The sequence below is a fragment of the Xyrauchen texanus genome, chromosome 13 (assembly GCF_025860055.1).
Source record: "Xyrauchen texanus isolate HMW12.3.18 chromosome 13, RBS_HiC_50CHRs, whole genome shotgun sequence".
NCBI lineage: Eukaryota > Metazoa > Chordata > Actinopteri > Cypriniformes > Catostomidae > Xyrauchen > Xyrauchen texanus.
This window is the reverse complement of record NC_068288.1, coordinates 16,860,304-16,878,946: the sequence shown is the minus strand read 5'-3', so window position 1 is coordinate 16,878,946 and position 18,643 is coordinate 16,860,304. Positions and strand designations below refer to the sequence as shown.

General features: G+C 38.3%; 1 protein-coding gene across 1 annotated transcript; it reads left to right on the top strand.

The window, feature by feature from the left end:
* The first annotated feature begins 16 nt into the window (after nt 1-16).
* Nucleotides 17-18,643, top strand: utp6 (UTP6 small subunit processome component). The gene is made up of 19 exons (XM_052141381.1): nt 17-218; nt 308-392; nt 872-913; nt 1,097-1,189; nt 1,275-1,322; nt 1,448-1,511; nt 1,659-1,777; nt 7,476-7,553; nt 7,711-7,792; nt 7,894-7,975; nt 8,191-8,366; nt 8,450-8,529; nt 10,564-10,641; nt 10,770-10,949; nt 17,288-17,368; nt 17,617-17,726; nt 17,839-17,905; nt 18,020-18,092; nt 18,204-18,643. Exons 1-19 carry the CDS (start codon nt 127-129, stop codon nt 18,356-18,358), a joined length of 1,785 nt encoding a protein of 594 aa, XP_051997341.1. The 5' UTR covers nt 17-126; the 3' UTR covers nt 18,359-18,643.

Genomic DNA, 18,643 nt, shown 5'->3' with positions numbered 1-18,643 from the left:
TGGAGCAAATAACAACTTCCTTTCCACGCGTGTGTGGGTATGTGAAGCAGGTCAAGGATTGCTTATTCGACTAAAACTCCAAATATCTTACACGTTTTAAGAAGGGGGTTCCCACAAACATAAGCAATGGCTGATATTGTGCAACAGCGAATAGAGGACAAAATTCCCGCACTTGAACAGCTGGAGAGAGTCGGTCTGTTCACCAATAAAGAAGTCAAGTGAGTATCACAGTACACACGAATTACAACAGCAGACACACGCGAGTGATTCTCTGAAACAAACAGTTGCCTTAAACTTTTCGTTGTAGGTCCATGCTGAAAAGATCTACTGCTCTGGAATACAAGCTGCACCGAGCTGTTCAAAGTAAAGTCGACTTTATTGCCTACATACAGGTCTGCAAAATGAAACTTGTCATTCATCTACACATATTAGTAATCTGCAACATAACACAGTAATTTATGGTTAATTGGCAATAGCGTGTTCCAAATATGGGTCATTGACAATACAATACTTTAGGTTAAAATGAGTACATTTTGTAAACATTTAAGTGAAATTGTATATTTTGAGTGCAACCTGCAACTGGTTACCTTTTTAGCTATTTTGCATTTCACTGAAAAAGTTTAGTGTGAAAATGTATTTGTTAAAAGAAAAAATATTCTGTATAGTCCCTCTATTTAAATGAGATTATAAAAACAGAATTTGTATAATTATACAAGCTTTAGATGCTGTTGAATATAGTTTTAGATTCATTAATGCATGTTGCACTGCAGGATGTTGCTGCCACTGCTTGAAATACCATGTCATGATGATATGTCAATTTCAAAATACATTTATATGTGACGTGTTATTGAATTAAGTCTTTCTTCATCAGTATGAAATAAATGTCCTTGAGCTCATCAAGAAGAGGAGATCAGTGAGTAGAGCACTTATTTTCCTAATTATGCAATGCATATCATATTATTTTGGGGAAAAGAAGTCTATCTACTCGTCAGGTGTAAAAATACTAATGATTAAGTCTGGTAAAATACAGCTCCATACAATGGAAAAAGCCTTAAAAACCAATGATAGCCTGAATTGTACTTTGTCATGTTTACAGAGAATTGGCTACCATTTTAAAAGGGAGGAAATCGAGTTTCCCATCATTCATTGCATAAACAATGTTTTCAGAAGGGCTTCATCAAAATGGCAGGTTGGACAATAACAACAAAAAAAGCTAATTCTCATGTAGATGCTATTATTTCATGTTAAACAGTTCAATAAAAAAATTCTTGCAGGAGGATGTACAGCTCTGGCTTTCTCAGGTTGCCTTTAATAAAAAATGGGTATGTGAATTAATTATGTGTTAATAAAGCCAATTAATTAATGTTAAATTGTCCATGATGTTATTTTATGATTGTCAGTAGGTTTTAAAAAAACTTCAATCTTGTACCTCTTGTCTTTCAACCAGGGCACAAAGACTCAGCTTAGTAAAGTTTTGTCATCAATGTTAGCTATGCATCCTGACAAGCCAGGTAAACTTTTTTGTCACATGGAATATAGCGCATTTACCTAATTGATGTATCATTTATGCTGTTATGGTAAATAAATGGGCAATTTTATGTAGTGTCAAACAGATGGCCAGAACTCTTGAAATAAAATTATTGCACCTATTCTTTTAGCTCTTTGGATCATGGCTGCTAAGTGTGAGATGGAAGACAGAAACTCTTCAGAGAGCGCCCGTCATCTCTTTCTCCGTGCCTTGCGCTTTCATCCTGAAAATAAGAAAGTCTATCAGGAGGTGAGGAGACAACATCTCTTTGTATTAGTCTGGAACACTTTAAGGAATAGTTCACTCACAAATAAAATTACTGTCCTTGTTTATTCAAACTCATAAGACTTTCTTTTGTGGAACATAAGAAGAAATCTTGTTTCTTTATATGCCGTCTGCCATAAATGGAAAGTGAATAGTGACTCAATGCTGTTACGCTCTAATGGTGCGTTCACATACAACACTGAATGAAAATTCGCCTCCCATTGCTCGTGCGAGTTTGACCGCTGGATTAAATTTGTGTTTAAACTCGCGTTCGTACAAGTAACGTGAACCCGCGAGTATTTCCTCTTCTCTTCCGGAGAAGGACAGGAGGAGGGGCTTCTATGACAACATATCTTTCCACCATCAACCATGGCCGATATCACAATGATTGCTGCTATGTATCTGTTGTGAAAGTCCCAGATACGTTGACGTTGTGTCCTACAATTCCGGGTGCTCACACACTGCTACAACCATTTTCTCATCCATTTTTCCTGAATTCTTCTGCTACTACGTCAGTGACATCCGGACAATCTCAGTGCTGATAGGCTTTCACGACAATGTGTCATGCGAATATACACATTAAGTTGTGACCTGTGTCAGTTTAGGAAGAGATCATGGTGCCTGAGAAATATGGTTTGCTGCCACTGTTTCAACACTGTACTTTGGCTCATACTTCACCTAGACGGGAGGTTGGATTGGCTCACTCCAATCAATCCAGCCGATTGATCCAATCAATCCAGTCAAGACATGCTCTGAGAGTTCTGTGATGGCTTAACAACTGCTAACTTTCCCCAGTAAGCCCGCTGTGCATCCCTGTTTTTTTTGGGCTCCAAGGTGGGTGGGGAATAAGGATGATGAAACGAAAAACAAAAAATTTGGCTTGAAAACACTTCCAAAAAGTGGTTTCTAGACTTTGATACAAACTGCATCTCAGAAAATAAATGTTTACTCATGCCAAATAGTGAAGGTTTGTAATCCTCGAAGCAGTATCATCAGATATGCCAATCACTAAACTTTCTAAATTTGCTATTCATAAGGACATCACAGGAATAGCAGGAACAGGGAAAAGGTTACGATCTGGACAAATTCTAGTGGAATGCTGTAAAAAGGCAAATGCAGAGAATTTAATATGAGCCACACTACTCGCTGGAGTTCAAGTAATGACATCACCTTATCCAACATTAAACTACAGCAAAAGAGTGATCCTTTTAAGAATTGGATGTAGATGATGAAATTACCTGCGAGCTCAGACCAAGGAGTAGTAAATGTGAAAAGGATAATCAAAAGAGAGGATAGTTATCAAAGCTGGTGCATACATCCTCAATTTTAATAGGCCCCTTCCTCCAGAAAGAATCCAAATCCGTATATTTGAGAGTCACAGTGGATTATTCGTGCAATGTTTTAAATGTCAAAAATATGGACATGGTCAAATAGTTGCAAAAATAAAAGCATCTGTTGCAAGTGTGGTGAAGACCACAAGATGGAGTGCTGCCAAAAACCACTCAAATGCTGTAATTGTATAGGAGACCATTCGGCTTCATCAAAATAATTTCCTAAATGGATTAAGGAGAAGGAAATACAGAGAATTAGATGCCTCGGGGCAACTGATCTTGGTGCAAGGAGAATGGTAGATGCTGTCCCTCCTTCACTGAATAAAACATATGCCTCTGTTGTCAAGAAATCTGTGAAGTCCATGGAATGCCAGACAGACTTTCACCTGGATATACAAAGATAAACCTCAAAATTTGAATAGCAATAAATCTCTCCCAAAGGACCAAGAATACAGGAACCCAAAGTGAATCTATCGCAATCAATTCTCAGTCTAATCAGAACTCAACAGAAAATCAAACTACATATAGAATTACAATATCTAGTTGTTCACAAGCAAAAGAAGAAATGGCAAAGACAAAACAAATCCATGATGTGAAATTAAAGAAATAGATAGGAGTAGAAGTTAAGTACCAAAAGCTGAGAATGAAAAATATTTTTATCCAAATGGAACTGTTGTGGAATCTGGGCAAATTTTGCAGAGTTGGTACAACCATTTTAATCAGAAACTGTGATTCATAGTCGCATCAATGTGAACAGTAATTTACAGGTAACAGCAGTGCGTTTAACCCTGCAGAGAACAGTTACAGTAAGTTTCATAAACATCCCACTGAATCTTACTATTACACACAAAGACCTGGATGGCCTAGTAGCCCAACTTCCTTCTCTATATATAGACTCATGGGTGACTTTTACATTCATAACACTCTATGGGGAAATACCCATTGTAACACCAAAGGAAAGAGGATAGAAGAATTCCTAAACAATCATGCTTTATGTCTTCTAAATGGATCCAGATCTTACCTAGACCCAGGGCACTGAACATACTCTGCAATTGACCTAACAGTTTGTGAGCCTGAATTAGTTTTAGACCTTTCATGGAACGTATGGCATAACCTTTGTGGTAGTAACCACTTTCCATTAATATTAACCCTAAATGGAAGAGAAACTCTAAAAATACAAAGATGGCTGTTTACAAAAGTTAACTAGTATAATTTTCAAAAGCTTTGATATGAAAGGATTAATGAAGCCTCTGAAGATGATCCAGATTTTATTAAACATTTCACCAGTACACTCATCTCCATTGCAAAATGATACCATTTCAAAAACATATCCAAACACAAAATGCAAACAGATACCATGGTTTGATGATAAAGGCAAGACTGCTATAAAAGAATGGATGAAGGCTGAAAGAATATTCTTCAGAAGGCCAAGTGAAAATATTTTTAAGGTTAAAATAAGTAGGGCACAATCTCGAAGAATAATAAATGAAGCTAAAAGGAAAAGTTTGAGGCAATTTGTATCTGGTCTGAAAAGTACCTCAACAAAAAAAGGTCTGGAGTCTGATTCAAAGGATGAAGGGCAGGAATGATGCTCAATTCAGCACATCAAATATCAAGATACTATTCTAAGTTATACAAGAGATTGCAAATACCCTAGCAGAAACTAAGAACTCCATTGGAAATTGCCTTAATGCCTTCCAAGTTTTCCTAACACAGGACAAAAAGAAAGGTATACATTTTTCATCTAATAATAAGAACCTTATAACAATGGAAGAATTGACACAATCTATAAACGTAGCACATGATACAGCAGTAGGACCAGATGATATCCACTACCAGTTTAAAAAAAAAATAGTTGCCTTACATTATCCTGTCTTTGACTGTAAAATGCTGTTTGATTAAAAAAAATAGTAAGAGTAGGTAATGCCCTATCTGACCCACATAAACAAGAGCTAGGGAGTACCACAAGGATGCATTATATCAGTTACACTTGAGTATCAAAATCAACGGCATCGCAAAAGCCATTGGGTCTGATATCCATTGCGGTCTTTGTGGATGGCATTTGCTACAGAGGCAAAGCCATGAATAACAATGAACAGAATATCCAGCTGAGAATTAACAGAATGCAGTCCTGGTCAGTATCAAATGGTTTTACATTTTCAAAGACCAAAACTGTTTGTATGCATTTTTGCCAGCTACGTTGATCCAGAGATATTCATGGATGGTGAACACAGAGTGGTTATGGAAACCAAATTCCTTGGAATAACTCTTTACAGTAAACAGTTTTATCCCTCACATAAAGATTTTAAAAGATAAATGTCTTAAAGCTATGAACATTTTATATGATTTAGCTGAAACAAAATGGGGTGCAGAAAGTTCAGTTCTTTTAAATCTCTACAGAACACTAATTCGATTACGCCTGGATTTTGGATGTATAGTGTATGAATCAGCCAGGAAATTGTATACCCGATTCTTGGACACCGTACATCATCAAGGCAAATGACTGGCATTAGGGGCCTTTAGAATGTCACCAACTAAATATAGAATGTCACCAACTAAATATTTGTATGTATAAGCAAATTAATTTCTCTTGAGAACCGTTGCTTCAAATTAGCCCTACATTATACAACAATGCTGAAGACCAACAAAGAAAACCAAGCTTAACATTCTGTTTTCTTAACCCCCTTCTTCAAGCCTATTGTCATTACTGGTTGCTGAGATGAGACCGCGGACATGGATCTATTTGCAGGCTTTAATAAAAATGATGACAGTGAACTGACAAAGAAGGAACTAAACTAGAGGGTATTTATACATACAAGGTCTAATGAGAGAATGGAAAACGGGTGAGAATAATAAGGAACAGATGACAGTGATGAGGGCAGTGCATATTGGGTAACGTAGTTTGGGGAAAACACTTCAAAATAACAGTCCTTGGAAACACGAGGGATACAGACTGTGACACCTATTCAAACAAAAGCCAAGACATATACGACCTTTTGGACTATGGATCAAACAACATTTACAAAATCTCAAAGTAGATCTAAGCATACTGGAACAGATACATTTCTGTATAATCCTCCCTGGAACTTTAATAAACCAAAAATAATTTTAGACCTAACAAGAAACAAAAAACCTGAAACCCACCCAAATGGCTTTCAACAACTCCTCTACATTAGAGAAATATATCCATCACATACCCCTATATATTCAGATGGGTCAAAATCTGAAGACCATGTATAATCTGCATTCGTGATGAACCACCAAAAAAAAGGAATATCCTTCCCAAACCACAGCTACATTTTTACAGAAGAGGCAAACGCTATCATCTTAGCATTGGACTTCATAAAGTCTATGCAACAAAAAAACTTTCTGATAATTACAGATTCAAAATAATGTCATCCCTAAAAAATTATCACCCAATGCTTGTTAAGATTCTTTGCAAATTGCTTGATCTGGAGGACCAACATTGTAATATCTACTTCTGCTGAGTACCTGGACACTGTGGAATCCCAGGAAATGAAGAAGCAGATACTGCTGCAAAAGAGGCAATAAAATTTTATTCAATACCCCCCACTGACCTAAAACACATAAACTTGTATATTAACAACAAATGGCTAACTAAGTGGGAACAATGCACCATGAACAAACTCCCAAGAAATCAGCCATATTGTTGGGAAAGGAAACGTTTCTCTGTTTTCAAATCGCTGGGACCAGATCGTCTACACCCACTGTCAAATAGGTCACTCCTGGATGACACAAGTTTTTAATTTTAGGAGAAAATTCACCAACATGTACCTTCTGCCAGAATCCATTATCCTTGAAACATGTTTTATTAGACTGCATTGGTCTTAACCCATGAGAAAACTTTTATTCAGTCAACACTGAAATGCATTTAAAAAAAAAAGTCAAACCTAACACAAAACTTAATCCAGTTTTTAGGGGAAAAAAGTTATTAAAAACCTTAAGTGTTCCATACTCTTTTCATGCAATGGAAATAGCCATAGAAGCTGGCATGGTGTTAAAAAACAAACAAACAAACATCTTCTGTGGAGCATAAATGTAGATGTTAGAATATTTGGGACTGACATTCTCCGTCACCATTCTCTGTCATAGCATATTTGTTTTTAAGTGAAAAGTGACTGAGAATAATTCTAACTAATCTCTCCTTTTGTTCTCCACAAAAGAAAGAATGCCATATGGTTTGGAACAACTTAGTGAGCAGATGATGACAGAACTCTCTTTTTTGGGTGAACTATCTATAGAAATGTGGCAGTAGGTTGTAATAAGTGAGTTGCACACTGTTGTTCATACAGTAAATTTATGCTATGTTGTGTATGTGTGTGCACGCACAGTATTTCCGGATGGAGCTTATGCATGCTGAAAAACTGAGGAAACAGCAACAGGAGTTGGAACAAGCTAAAATAGATGTGGTAGGTTGATACATTAAAGATTCACCTGTAAGCTTTTTTTCTGCGGTAAGTGTGAGAATGTATTAATCTGTGATATAACTTTGCCATTTGAAAAGCAAATAACAATATTTATTCACATAAAATAATACTATATAATAATAATTTTCTAAAAATTCAGAGGGAATATGAGTTTTCTCCAGAGATCTTGAGTGGGAAACTGGCCGAGGTGGTGTATAGAGATGCTACACAAAAAATTAAAGGTCTGTGTTCACTTGGCTAAATTTCAACTGAACCATTCAACTCAACAGTTTCAGGTTTTTCTGTATCAGTCGAGGGCTAACAATCGGTCTTTTCTCCTCAGGGGCTGAATTTGCCTTGTCCCTGCTACAGATCGCTGCTATCTTTGACTTCACAAAGGAGCTACAGGACACCATCCTGCAAGAGTAAATAGCCGTTTCCCTGTTCTCACTTATCTCTCTTTTTCTGTTATTCAAACAATTCTTTTTTTAAAACAATTTATAACTTGCAACTTTTTAGAGGATCAATTTAAAATTGTGTCCAGCTGTGATCTTAATTTCATTTATTTAACCCTTTTAAATTCCGTTACAAAGGAACCTCTTCCATTCAGAGAAGGTGTTTGAATGCTGTTTGTGTTCAGGCTGCAGAGTCAGTATCATGATGACTGTCTGATGTGGGATTTCATGGCGAAGCGTGAGCTGGATTATTCAGTGGCCCCAGAGCTTCAGTCATTGAGAGGAAGAGCTTTGGATACAGACCGCAGAGAAGAGCGCTGCTGTGTTGTTTATGAGGAGGCTATCAAGAGCCTTAATACAGGTATCATGATGTGACATTCATTTCAGAGAAGTTCAGTGCTAGCACTAGGTGAATTGCTTTCTGATGTGTAATTGTTTCTGCAGAGGCCATGTGGACATGCTATGTCACATTCTGCCTGGAGAGATTTAAGAGGAAGACAAATGTTACTGAACTTAAGGGAAAGGTAATTCACTTTTTGTTTTTTTTATGAGGGTGTCACAAGGTGAGATTTTCACGCTTGATCAGAATTACGTGGATTTACTTTATTTGGGCACTGGGCAGTTTTATTCTTCATGAATCATATTATTAAATACATAAATAATACACAATTATATATCTAATTTGATAATCACTTTACACCTTAAAGGCATATGGAACACTGTTGTACTTAACGATTGTGAATAACATAAGGCTAAACAATAATCAACACTATACCGATAGTTCTCACCTATCCTCCTTGTAATCTCTGCCAATTTGAGTTGAAAGAATTGTGAGCCTCATGTTGAACCATTACCCTCCCGAGCAACGAGGCCAGTTTGGTTGATTAGGAGACCTGGCTGGAGTCTTTCAGCACGCCCTGGATTCAAACTCACGACTCCTGGTGTGGTAGTCAGCATCCATACTCGCTGAGCTACCCAGGCCCCCTAGGAAATTGGTACTTTAATTCACCAAAGTGGCATTCAACTGATCACAAAGCATAGTCAGGATATTACTGATACAAAAAACGGCACCATCACTATTTGAAAAAAATCATTTTTGATCAAATCGAGCCCCATTTCCAGCAGCCATTACTCCAACACCTTATCCTTGATTAAATATTATTGGGCTCCCAGTGTGCAAGCTAAAGGTTGACTGCGGCAATGAACTCAAAACAATTAGTAATACTAACCTTCTTTTGCTCTATTAGACAAATGACCCCAAGTGTTCTTGTTATTGGTTCATTTATGGGTTTATGGTTCATTTTGATTCAAACATTAACAGATATGGTGACATTTCAATTTAGCGATGGCTTAATTCAGAAATTGGTTTAATCAGCTCACTTCCACTGTAAGCATTTACCATTAGGTCATACACCATGAAACCTTTCTTTTTCACTTTTTTTTTTCCTGGGCTGTTGGATCATGTTGGTTGCGTAATTTGCCCTTCAAGTTAAGTTGGAAATATCGTATTTAAGAGTTCTGAGAACATGATTGACCAAGCGAAGGCGTTTTTATCAGCAGGAAAAGTTTGTGTTGTGATTTTGTAAGGGTCGTGTTGACATTTAAAGATAGTTCAAGTCAATGATTTTTCAAAGTTATTTCAGTTTGAATTCGTTATACATTCTTAAATTCAAAAGTTGAGATTGTATGGAAAATGCAAATAAAAACAAAAAGGAGTGATTTGTAAATTCTTTTCATTCTGTGCTATATTAAAAACAATACAACACATTATTTGATGCTTTACTCAGTTAATTTTTTTTATACAAAATACATTCCTTTCAAATCAGATGATTGCAGCACGCTCCAAAAAAGTTAGAACATTTGAGTGTTTACCACTGTGAAACATTTACATTCCTTTCAGTAACTCTTAAGCTTTTGGGCACTGACGACACTAGTTTAAGTTTAGCAAGTGGAATTTTACCCCATTCGTCTATTATGCAGGTCAATTATGCAGCTGCTCAATTGTGCTGCACTTCATAATGCACCACACATTCTCAATTGGAGATGGTCAGGACTGCAGGCAGGCCAGTCTAGCACCCAAACTTTCTGCTCACCCAACCATACACTTGTAATCTGGGCAGTATTGCAATATGCAATATGGCAACAAAGGCCCCGTACACATGCACAGCTGAAGACCTGCATAAGACCTGCATAATGGATGAATGGGGGAAAATTCTGCATTAATAAACCTAAATATAGGTTATGTCAGAGTGATCAGGTGTATTCAGTTATGCTTATTCACTACTACAACAAGAGCTTTTGGTGTCGTTCATTGTGTATTTGTTTTAAGTTTGGTTTCTACAGTATTTTGTTTCCCACTTGTAATTGTGACATGTCATAACGAATGCCCAAACCAGAGAGAGGACTTTCCTTGGTCCACTTGAAGGCAGCATAAACTTTAGGGTTGATTGAGAATGATTTTGATTTGCCTCACCTTAATATAAAAGAAAGCTGATCCACTCATTTGACATGTGTATTCTGGGACCGTTTACTTTTTTCTCTCTTTTTTTTTTTTTTAGAGAATTGAGCGGTTACTCAGAGTCTCACAGAGTGCTCATGATGCTGAGCTTCTACAAGAGACATTCTACAAGAGCTGGGTAATGTATATAGCTTATTATTGAAGCACAAGCCTTCTTACAAACCTTATAAAGCGGGCGGTTGAAATGGTGCTGCTGTAGTAATATAGGCCACTTTCATCCCCTCACAAAAAAAAAAAAAAAAATAGTTACAGGTCCTGCTGTTGTCAGGGGATACAGCATCTGCTACGCAGATCGCAATCACAGCCACTCAGCGCTTCAGCCAGTCAGTGGAGATGTGGAGCCTCAGCCTGCAGACATTGTCCCATCTTAAAAGCGCAGAGGCAGGACATCTTTTCCAGGAAGCTCTGAAACATGTGAATCCCAAGGTAAGAGTTATCACAGCTGGCTCTTAGTGGGCCACCTTCCTCCAGCAGCAGATTTTCCAGATTAGTCCTCTTTAATTGAGCGATTAGAGTCATCCTCTGTGCTAACATACCGCAGTTCTGCATATACATTGTCCTCAGTGCGCTTTCATAAAACAGTGAGAAGTAGCCATGTGTGCCAGATTATGAAGCCTACTGTTACATACCCCACAAAGAGGCTATTTGTCAAGAAGCTATCCCACAGCACAGCTATATGAGGCTGAAGAGATACACTCAGGTCCATAAATATTGGGACATCGACACAATTCTAATCTTTTTGGCTCTATACACCACCACAATGGATTTGAAATTAAACGAACAAGATGTGCTTTAACTGCAGACTTTCTGCTTTAATTTGAGACCTGATCCAAATCAGGTGAACGGTGTAGGAATTACAACAGTTTGTATATGTGCCTTCCACTTTTTAAGGGACCAAAAGTAATGGGACAGATTAACAATCATAAATCAAACTTTCACTTTTTAATACTTGGTTGCAAATCCTTTGCAGTCAATTACAGCCTGAAGTCTGGAATGCATAGACATCACCAGACGCTGGGTTTCATGCCTGGTGATGCTTTGCCAGGCCTCTACTGCAACTGTCTTCAGTTCCTGTTTGTTCTTGGGGCATTTTCCCTTCAGTTTTGTCTTCAGCAAGTGAAATGCATGCTCAATCGTATTCAGGTCAGGTGATTGACTTGGCCATTGCATAACATTCCACTTTCCCTTAAAAAACTCTTTGGTTGCTTTCGCAGTATGCTTCGTGTCATTGTCCATCTGTACTGTGAAGCGCCGTCCAATGAGTTCTGAAGCATTTGGCTGAATATGAGCAGATAATATTGCCCGAAACACTTCAGAATTCATCCTGCTGCTTTTGTCAGCAGTCACATCATCAATAAATACAAGAGAACCAGTTCTATTGGCAGCCATACATGCCCACGCCATGACACTACCACCACCATGCTTCACTGATGAGGTGGTATGCTTTGGATCATGAGCAATTCCTTTCCTTCTCCATACTCTTCCCTTCCCATCACTCTGGTACAAGTTGATCTTTGTCTCATCTGTCCATAGGATGTTGTTCCAGAACTGTGAAGGCTTTTTTAGATGTTGTTTGGCAAACTCTAATCTGGCCTTCGTGTTTTTGAGGCTCACCAATGGTTTACATCTTGTGGTGAACCATCTGTATTCACTCTGGTGAAGTCCTCTCTTGATTGTTGACTTTGACACGCATACACCTACCTCCTGGAGAGTGTTCTTGATCTGGCCAACTGTTGTGAAGGGTGTTTTCTTCACCAGGGAAAGAATTCTTCGGTCATCCACCACAGTTGTTTTCCGTGGTTTTCCGGGTCTTTTGGTGTTGCTGAGCTCACCGGTGGGTTCTTTCTTTTTAAGAATGTTCCAAATAGTTGATTTGGCCACACCTAATGTTTTTAGGTGTGGCCAAATCTCTCTGATGGGTTTGTTTAGATTTTTCAGCCTAATGATGGCTTGCTTCACTGATAGTGACAGCTCTTTGGATCTCATATTGAGAGTTGACAGCATCAGATTCCAAATGCAAATAGCACACTTGAAATGAACTCTGGACCTTTTATCTGCTCCTTGTAAATGGGATAATGAGGGAATAGCACACACCTGGCCATGGAACAGCTGAGCAGCCAATTGTCCCATTACTTTTGGTCCCTTAAAAAGTGGGAGGCACATATACAAACTGTTGTAATTCCTACACCGTTCACCTGATTTGGATGTAAAACCCTCAAATTAAAGCTGAAAGTCTGCAGTTAAAGCACATCTTGTTCGTTTCATTTCAAATCCATTGTGGTGGTGTATAGAGCCAAAAAGATTCGAATTGTGTCGAATCAGGTCCCAATATTTATGGACCTGACTGTGTATAGGCATACACTATTAACCCATTTCATTTCTCAATGGCTTTCAAACCTTGGTTTATTCTTTTATAATGGATTCTTATAGTCAAAATAGATTAAGCCTGATTTTTCCTGGGACAACAATCATATAGCACCATTATTATATACAGTCTATACATTTTATATATGTATATACACACACTGTGCAAAGGTTTTGGTCACTTGTGAAAAATGTTGCATAGTGAGGATGTCTCTTTTTGTAATGTCAGACTGACCCAATGTTCAGTGGGGGCCATGACATCTGTTGCAGTGCTCCCTATTCTCTTCTATTCTAATCTTTTCTATTTACAAAAGTAATGTTTGGGAGTCTGACATTTATATTTCCTATTGACACACTAAAACTGAAGATATAAATAAGCATCTTAAGTCAAATACTTTTGTGACTCTGGATTTACTATTAATTGGAGAAATTAAGAACATATTAGGACCAACACACACAAAGCACAGACTTTCTTTAGAAAAGACCGGATCGGGGGTCCCCTTTCTAGTAAGATCAGTCAGCGGCCTGGTGACGTCAGAGTAACTAGGCACAAACCTTCGGTATTAGCCAGCCAGCCCCAGAAACCCTCACTTCTTTTTGGTCTTGGGCCTCGGACAGGCCGTGATCACTGTGGTTTTGTCAACCTGGGATCGCACCTGCCCATGGCCCAAGTGGAACCCCAGATACCAAACTTCCGTCTGCCCAATTTCACACTTCCTCAGTTTGGCCATAAGCCCCGCCCGTCGCAGCGATCTCAGGACAGCTCTCAGATGTTGGATATGCTGCTGCCAGTCATTACTATATATAATAAGATCATCTAAATATGCAGCAGTATATGCTGTATGGGGTCTGAAGATTTTGTCCATGAGATGTTGAAACATGGCTGGGTCCCGAACAAACCAAACTGAAGGGTCACGAATTGAAGCCGAACAGTGTGGAATTTTTTTCTCGGGAGATTGGAGTTAAAGGGATCTGCCAATAACCCTTTGCAAAGTCCAGTGTCAATTAAAATTGAGCCGCGTCCAACAGATCGGCAATTCGGCAGTCCCAGGCATTGGATTTGTGTCAAATTCGGACACTACTTTCACTTTGCGATAGGTTGGTCGGTTTCTCTGTAGACTGTCTCACACCAGAACCACTTGGCTGGCCCAATCGCTGTGCGACTCTTCTATTACACCCATAAGCATAGCCTCTAATTCTTCCTTAACCTTTTTTGTGTGTGTTCAGTAAGGCGATGGGGGGCGGCAAGTATTCAGACCCCCTTAAATTTTTCACTCTTTGTTATATTGCAAGCATTTGCTAAAATCATTTAAGTTCATTTTTTTTCCCTCATTATTGTACACACAGCACCCCATATTGACAGAAAAACACAGAATTGTTGACATTTTTGCACATTTATTAAAAAAGAAAAACTGAAATATCACACAGTTTTTCTTTTTTAATAAATGTGCAAAAATGTCAACAATTCTGTGTTTTCTGTCAATATGGGGTGCTGTGTGTACAATAATGAAGAAAAAAAATGAACTTAAATTATTTTAGCAAATGGCTGCAATATAACAAAGAGTGAAAAATTTAAGGGGGTCTGAATACTTTCCGTACCCACTGTGTGTGTATGTATGTATGTATATATATATATATATATATATGTATGTATATGGGCTGGGCCATGACTATACACGGCCATCCCCCAATTGGAATAATCAGCCGAGGGGAGGGATAAGTGCAGCGAATGCGGCACTTCGGGAGAGAGAGAGCCGCATTCGCTGCACTTATCCCTCCCCTCGGCTGCCGACCGTCTGGACGCGGAGGAACTGCCAACATCCGTGAGGGTAGGAGGAGCTCACTGCTGGCTGCCTGGAGCAGTTTGTTCACACTCAGATAGCCACACTCAGTTGTAGTGTGTTCATTTGTGTTGTGTGTGTTTTTTAAGTTTTCATTACCATTATTTTAATGGTCAGCCGGTTCCCACCACCTCCTTTCCCATACTTAACCTTGTTACACTATACAATCTACAGGGGGTCCAATAAAATCTATGTAAAATCTTAAATTGCATAAGGCCCACCCTTGCATCTCCAGATACAGACTTGACATTTTTTATTATCCTAGCCCACACTCCCTCCTCCAATCCCAAATAAAATGTATTCTCCCATAATCTCTTGATAGAAGTTAAAACTCCATCCCCCAGACTCTGAATTAGTTGGGAGTAATACACTGATGTCTCATGACCTTTTCCAAAAGCAGTAATCACCATTCCCAGAGTATTTGCCACTTTATGCTGATCTCCAAAAATAGTACAGTACAGACCAGGTGGCGCAGCTGTAAATACCTATGAAACAGAGATCTGGGAATCCCAAAATGTTGAACCAAATTTTCAAAAGAGCTCAACACTCCACTCTCATATAGATCACCGTGTGTATTAACCTCCCTCACAATCCAATCTGATCATCAGAATAATATATAATTTTGGGTTCTGCCGTATGCTTGAGGTGTAGCTTATCTTCTCCAATTAGTTTTATAGGCTTTGCAATGACTCTGTATCCTGAGAATTTAGAAAAGGGGTTAATAATTCAGTGGAGACAAGGCATAGATCTTGAAGGGTCAGAGACAAATAATAAAATATAATCTGCTTATGCGCCTCACTCCTAGAAAATCATCCTCCTTTCTTATCGTGGCTGCTGATGTTTCCAGGGCAAAACAGAACAATAATGGGAAAAGAGGCCAACCTTGCTTGGTGCCCTTATCCAGAGTAAAATAATATGAAATTAATCCATTTGTTTGTACCGCCACTACCGGGTGTCTATAAAGTAACTTAATCCATCCAATAAAAGTATTCCCGAACCCGTATATTTCCAAAATCTTAAAAAGATAATCCCATTCTAGCATATCAAATGCTTTTTCGGCATCAAGTGAGACGGCAGCGACCAGAGTCTGATCATTCACCTCTGACCACATGATATTGATGAAATGCTTAATCTTATCAGAAGGCCTTAATTACCTCACCAAGGTAAGCGGAACCAGCATGCACACACACGCAAAATAAAAAAAGGCTGTTCAGATTCCTCAGGCAGTCAAACGAATGTTCAGTAAGCCGTTAATTATGGAATACTGTTACCATGGATGGGTGTACATGGTCTGCAACAAAAAAGTGCGTGCGTGCGTGCCAAAAGTTTGGAATAATGTACAGATTTTGCTCTTATGGAAAGAAATTGGTACTTTTATTCACCAAAGTGGCATTCATCTGATCACAATGTATAGTCAGGACATTAATAATGTGAAACATTACTATTACAATTTGAAAACAATGTTCAGAAATTCTTAAACTTCAGAGTTCTCATTAAAAACATCCTCCACGTACCGCTTTGACAGCTAGAATGCCAAGGATCTGCTGTTTGTCCAGATATTCAGGTGACATCATCCCACTCCTCCTGTGGCACTTGCAATATATGTTGCTGTCTTGTTGGGCACTACTCACACACCTTACAGTTAAACTGATCCCACAAAAGCTCAATGGTGTTAAGATCCATAAAACTCTTTTCTAATTATCTGTTGTCCAATGTCTGTGTTTCTTTTCTCTCTGGTTTTCTGTTTCAAAAGTGGCCTTTTCTTTGCAACTCTTCCCATAAGGCCTGCACCGGAGTCTTCTCTTTACTGTTGTACTGTTGAAACTGGTGTTGAGCAGGTAGAATTCAATGAAGTTGTCAGTTGAGGACATGTGAGGCGTCTGTTTCTCAAACTAGAGACTCTGATTTACTTATTCTCTTGTTTAGTTGTATCTGGGCCTTCTACATCTCTTTATGTCCTTGTTAGAGCCAGTTCTCCTTTGTCTTTGAAGATTGTAGTGTACACCTTTTTATGAAATATTCCTTTTTTTTTTTGGCAATTTCAAGCATTGTATATCCTTTTTTTTTGGCCATTTTTGACCTAATATTGATAGGCTATTGCATGCTGTGGCAACTCTAAAACAAAGACAATGTTATGCTTCATTTAACAAACCAGATAGCTTTCAACTGTGTTTGATATAATGGCAAGTGATATTCTAGTAACAAATTAGCAATTGTTGGAGTGATCGCTGCTGGAAATGGGTTCTGTCTAGATTCGATCAAATTACTTTTTTCAAATTATGATGGTGCTGTTTTTTACATCAAGAAGTCCTGACTATACTCTGTGTATTCAGTTGAATGCCACTTTGGAAAATTAAAGTACCAATTTCCTTCCAAAACAGCAAAATCTTTACATTATTCCAAACTTTTGGCCACCAGTTTATATACTGTATATAAACCATATATTCGGTATAGCGGTCATTATACTGAAATTCTTGCTGGTGGAATGCTGCAATGTACCAGACAGAATGAAATATTCCATAGAGCCATGTAATAATCTGTGTATAATATACACTACAGGAAACTCTGCCAATATGGCAGCTGCAGGCAGATTGGAGCATGACTTCACAGACACCTGAGGAAACGGAGGGCTTATTTCAGGTAGGATATAAACATTTATCTGCTCTTAAACGGATCCAAGACCAATCCTGAAAACTTTCACCATGATGGTGAACATAAAGGCATTCTTCTCAATCCTAACATAAGTAGTATTCAGTGGGAGTTTACAGCTTTCACGGTTTTATAGCTGATTTCCTAACTTGTGTAACATTGTATGCCGCATTAGTCATATTAATGAATAAAATCGAATTAATTGAAAGTGACACTTCACATGTTTTTGTACCTCCCAGAAAGGTATTTTTTCCCCAGTACCTGCAGTGTCATCTGCCATGAAGGAAAAATACCTTGAATGGTCATATAAAACTGGTGGATACAAAAGGGCCAGAAAGACATTTACAAGGTACATATCAAATAGAGATTATTAAAAATAACAACTAGAGACATTATAGTTCTCTCTTTCTATAAGTTTAATCTGCTATCTTGTAATAAACTGCTTATGTGCTGAGTTTCAGTTTACATGAACACAGACCATTCACCAAGTTATTCTTCATGAAGATGATTCAGTTTGAGAAAGAGCAGGTGAGAGTGAGGTTGCTACTCTTGTGATGGCTGCCTAAAAAAATTTATAGAAATACATAGCTGATTTTCCCAATTGCTGATTTGCCCCATTGCGGATCTGTATTATTCTCTCAGGAGACCCCAAAGATGAGTAATTTAAGAGATTATTACGAGCGAGCACTACGTGATTTCGGCTCCTCCGATGAAGGCAAGTATTATTCAGTGGGAGTTTACGGCTTTCAATGTTTGAAAAGGCAGCTCTGTCTGTCAGACCTGTTAAGTAAATTTCACTGATCAACAAAAACAATTGATCTTATAGACCTCTGGATGGACTACATCAAGGAAGAGTTGGGCAGGCACGGAAGTCCAGAGAACTGTGGGAAGCTCCACTGGAGGGCTGTTAAGACTCTGGAGGGCGAAAGTGTTGAGCGTTTCACAACCCAGTACACATTGCTGCAGACCGGGCACATCTAGAACAAACGTGAACCTTTAACATTGCTCTGGTTTGTTCTTATGTATAGCACAAAGTGGCTGAGGGCTTTAGGGATTTCTCTTCGAAAAGCCAAATACCAATATTGAGACCATGAAGGCACTTCATGATTTGCCTTTTGAAATGTCGGTGTACACACATTTGTTCTTTCCTGTTTTTCCAGAAAATACATTTTATTATGACATTGTCTAATGTTAAATAAATGGTTACATTGTACCACTTTAAAACAAAATACAACAAAAAATAAAAACACATCATGTGAAATGCTG

Bases quoted from the DNA above. Each gene is read 5' to 3' on its own strand.
- utp6 (XM_052141381.1), top strand. From the start codon at position 127: ATGGCTGATATTGTGCAACAGCGAATAGAGGACAAAATTCCCGCACTT. The intron at 1,190-1,274 runs GTTGGACAATAA...AAATTCTTGCAG, and splicing joins GGGCTTCATCAAAATGGCAG to GAGGATGTACAGCTCTGGCT. The intron at 10,950-17,287 runs GTAAGAGTTATC...TATACACTACAG, and splicing joins TGAAACATGTGAATCCCAAG to GAAACTCTGCCAATATGGCA.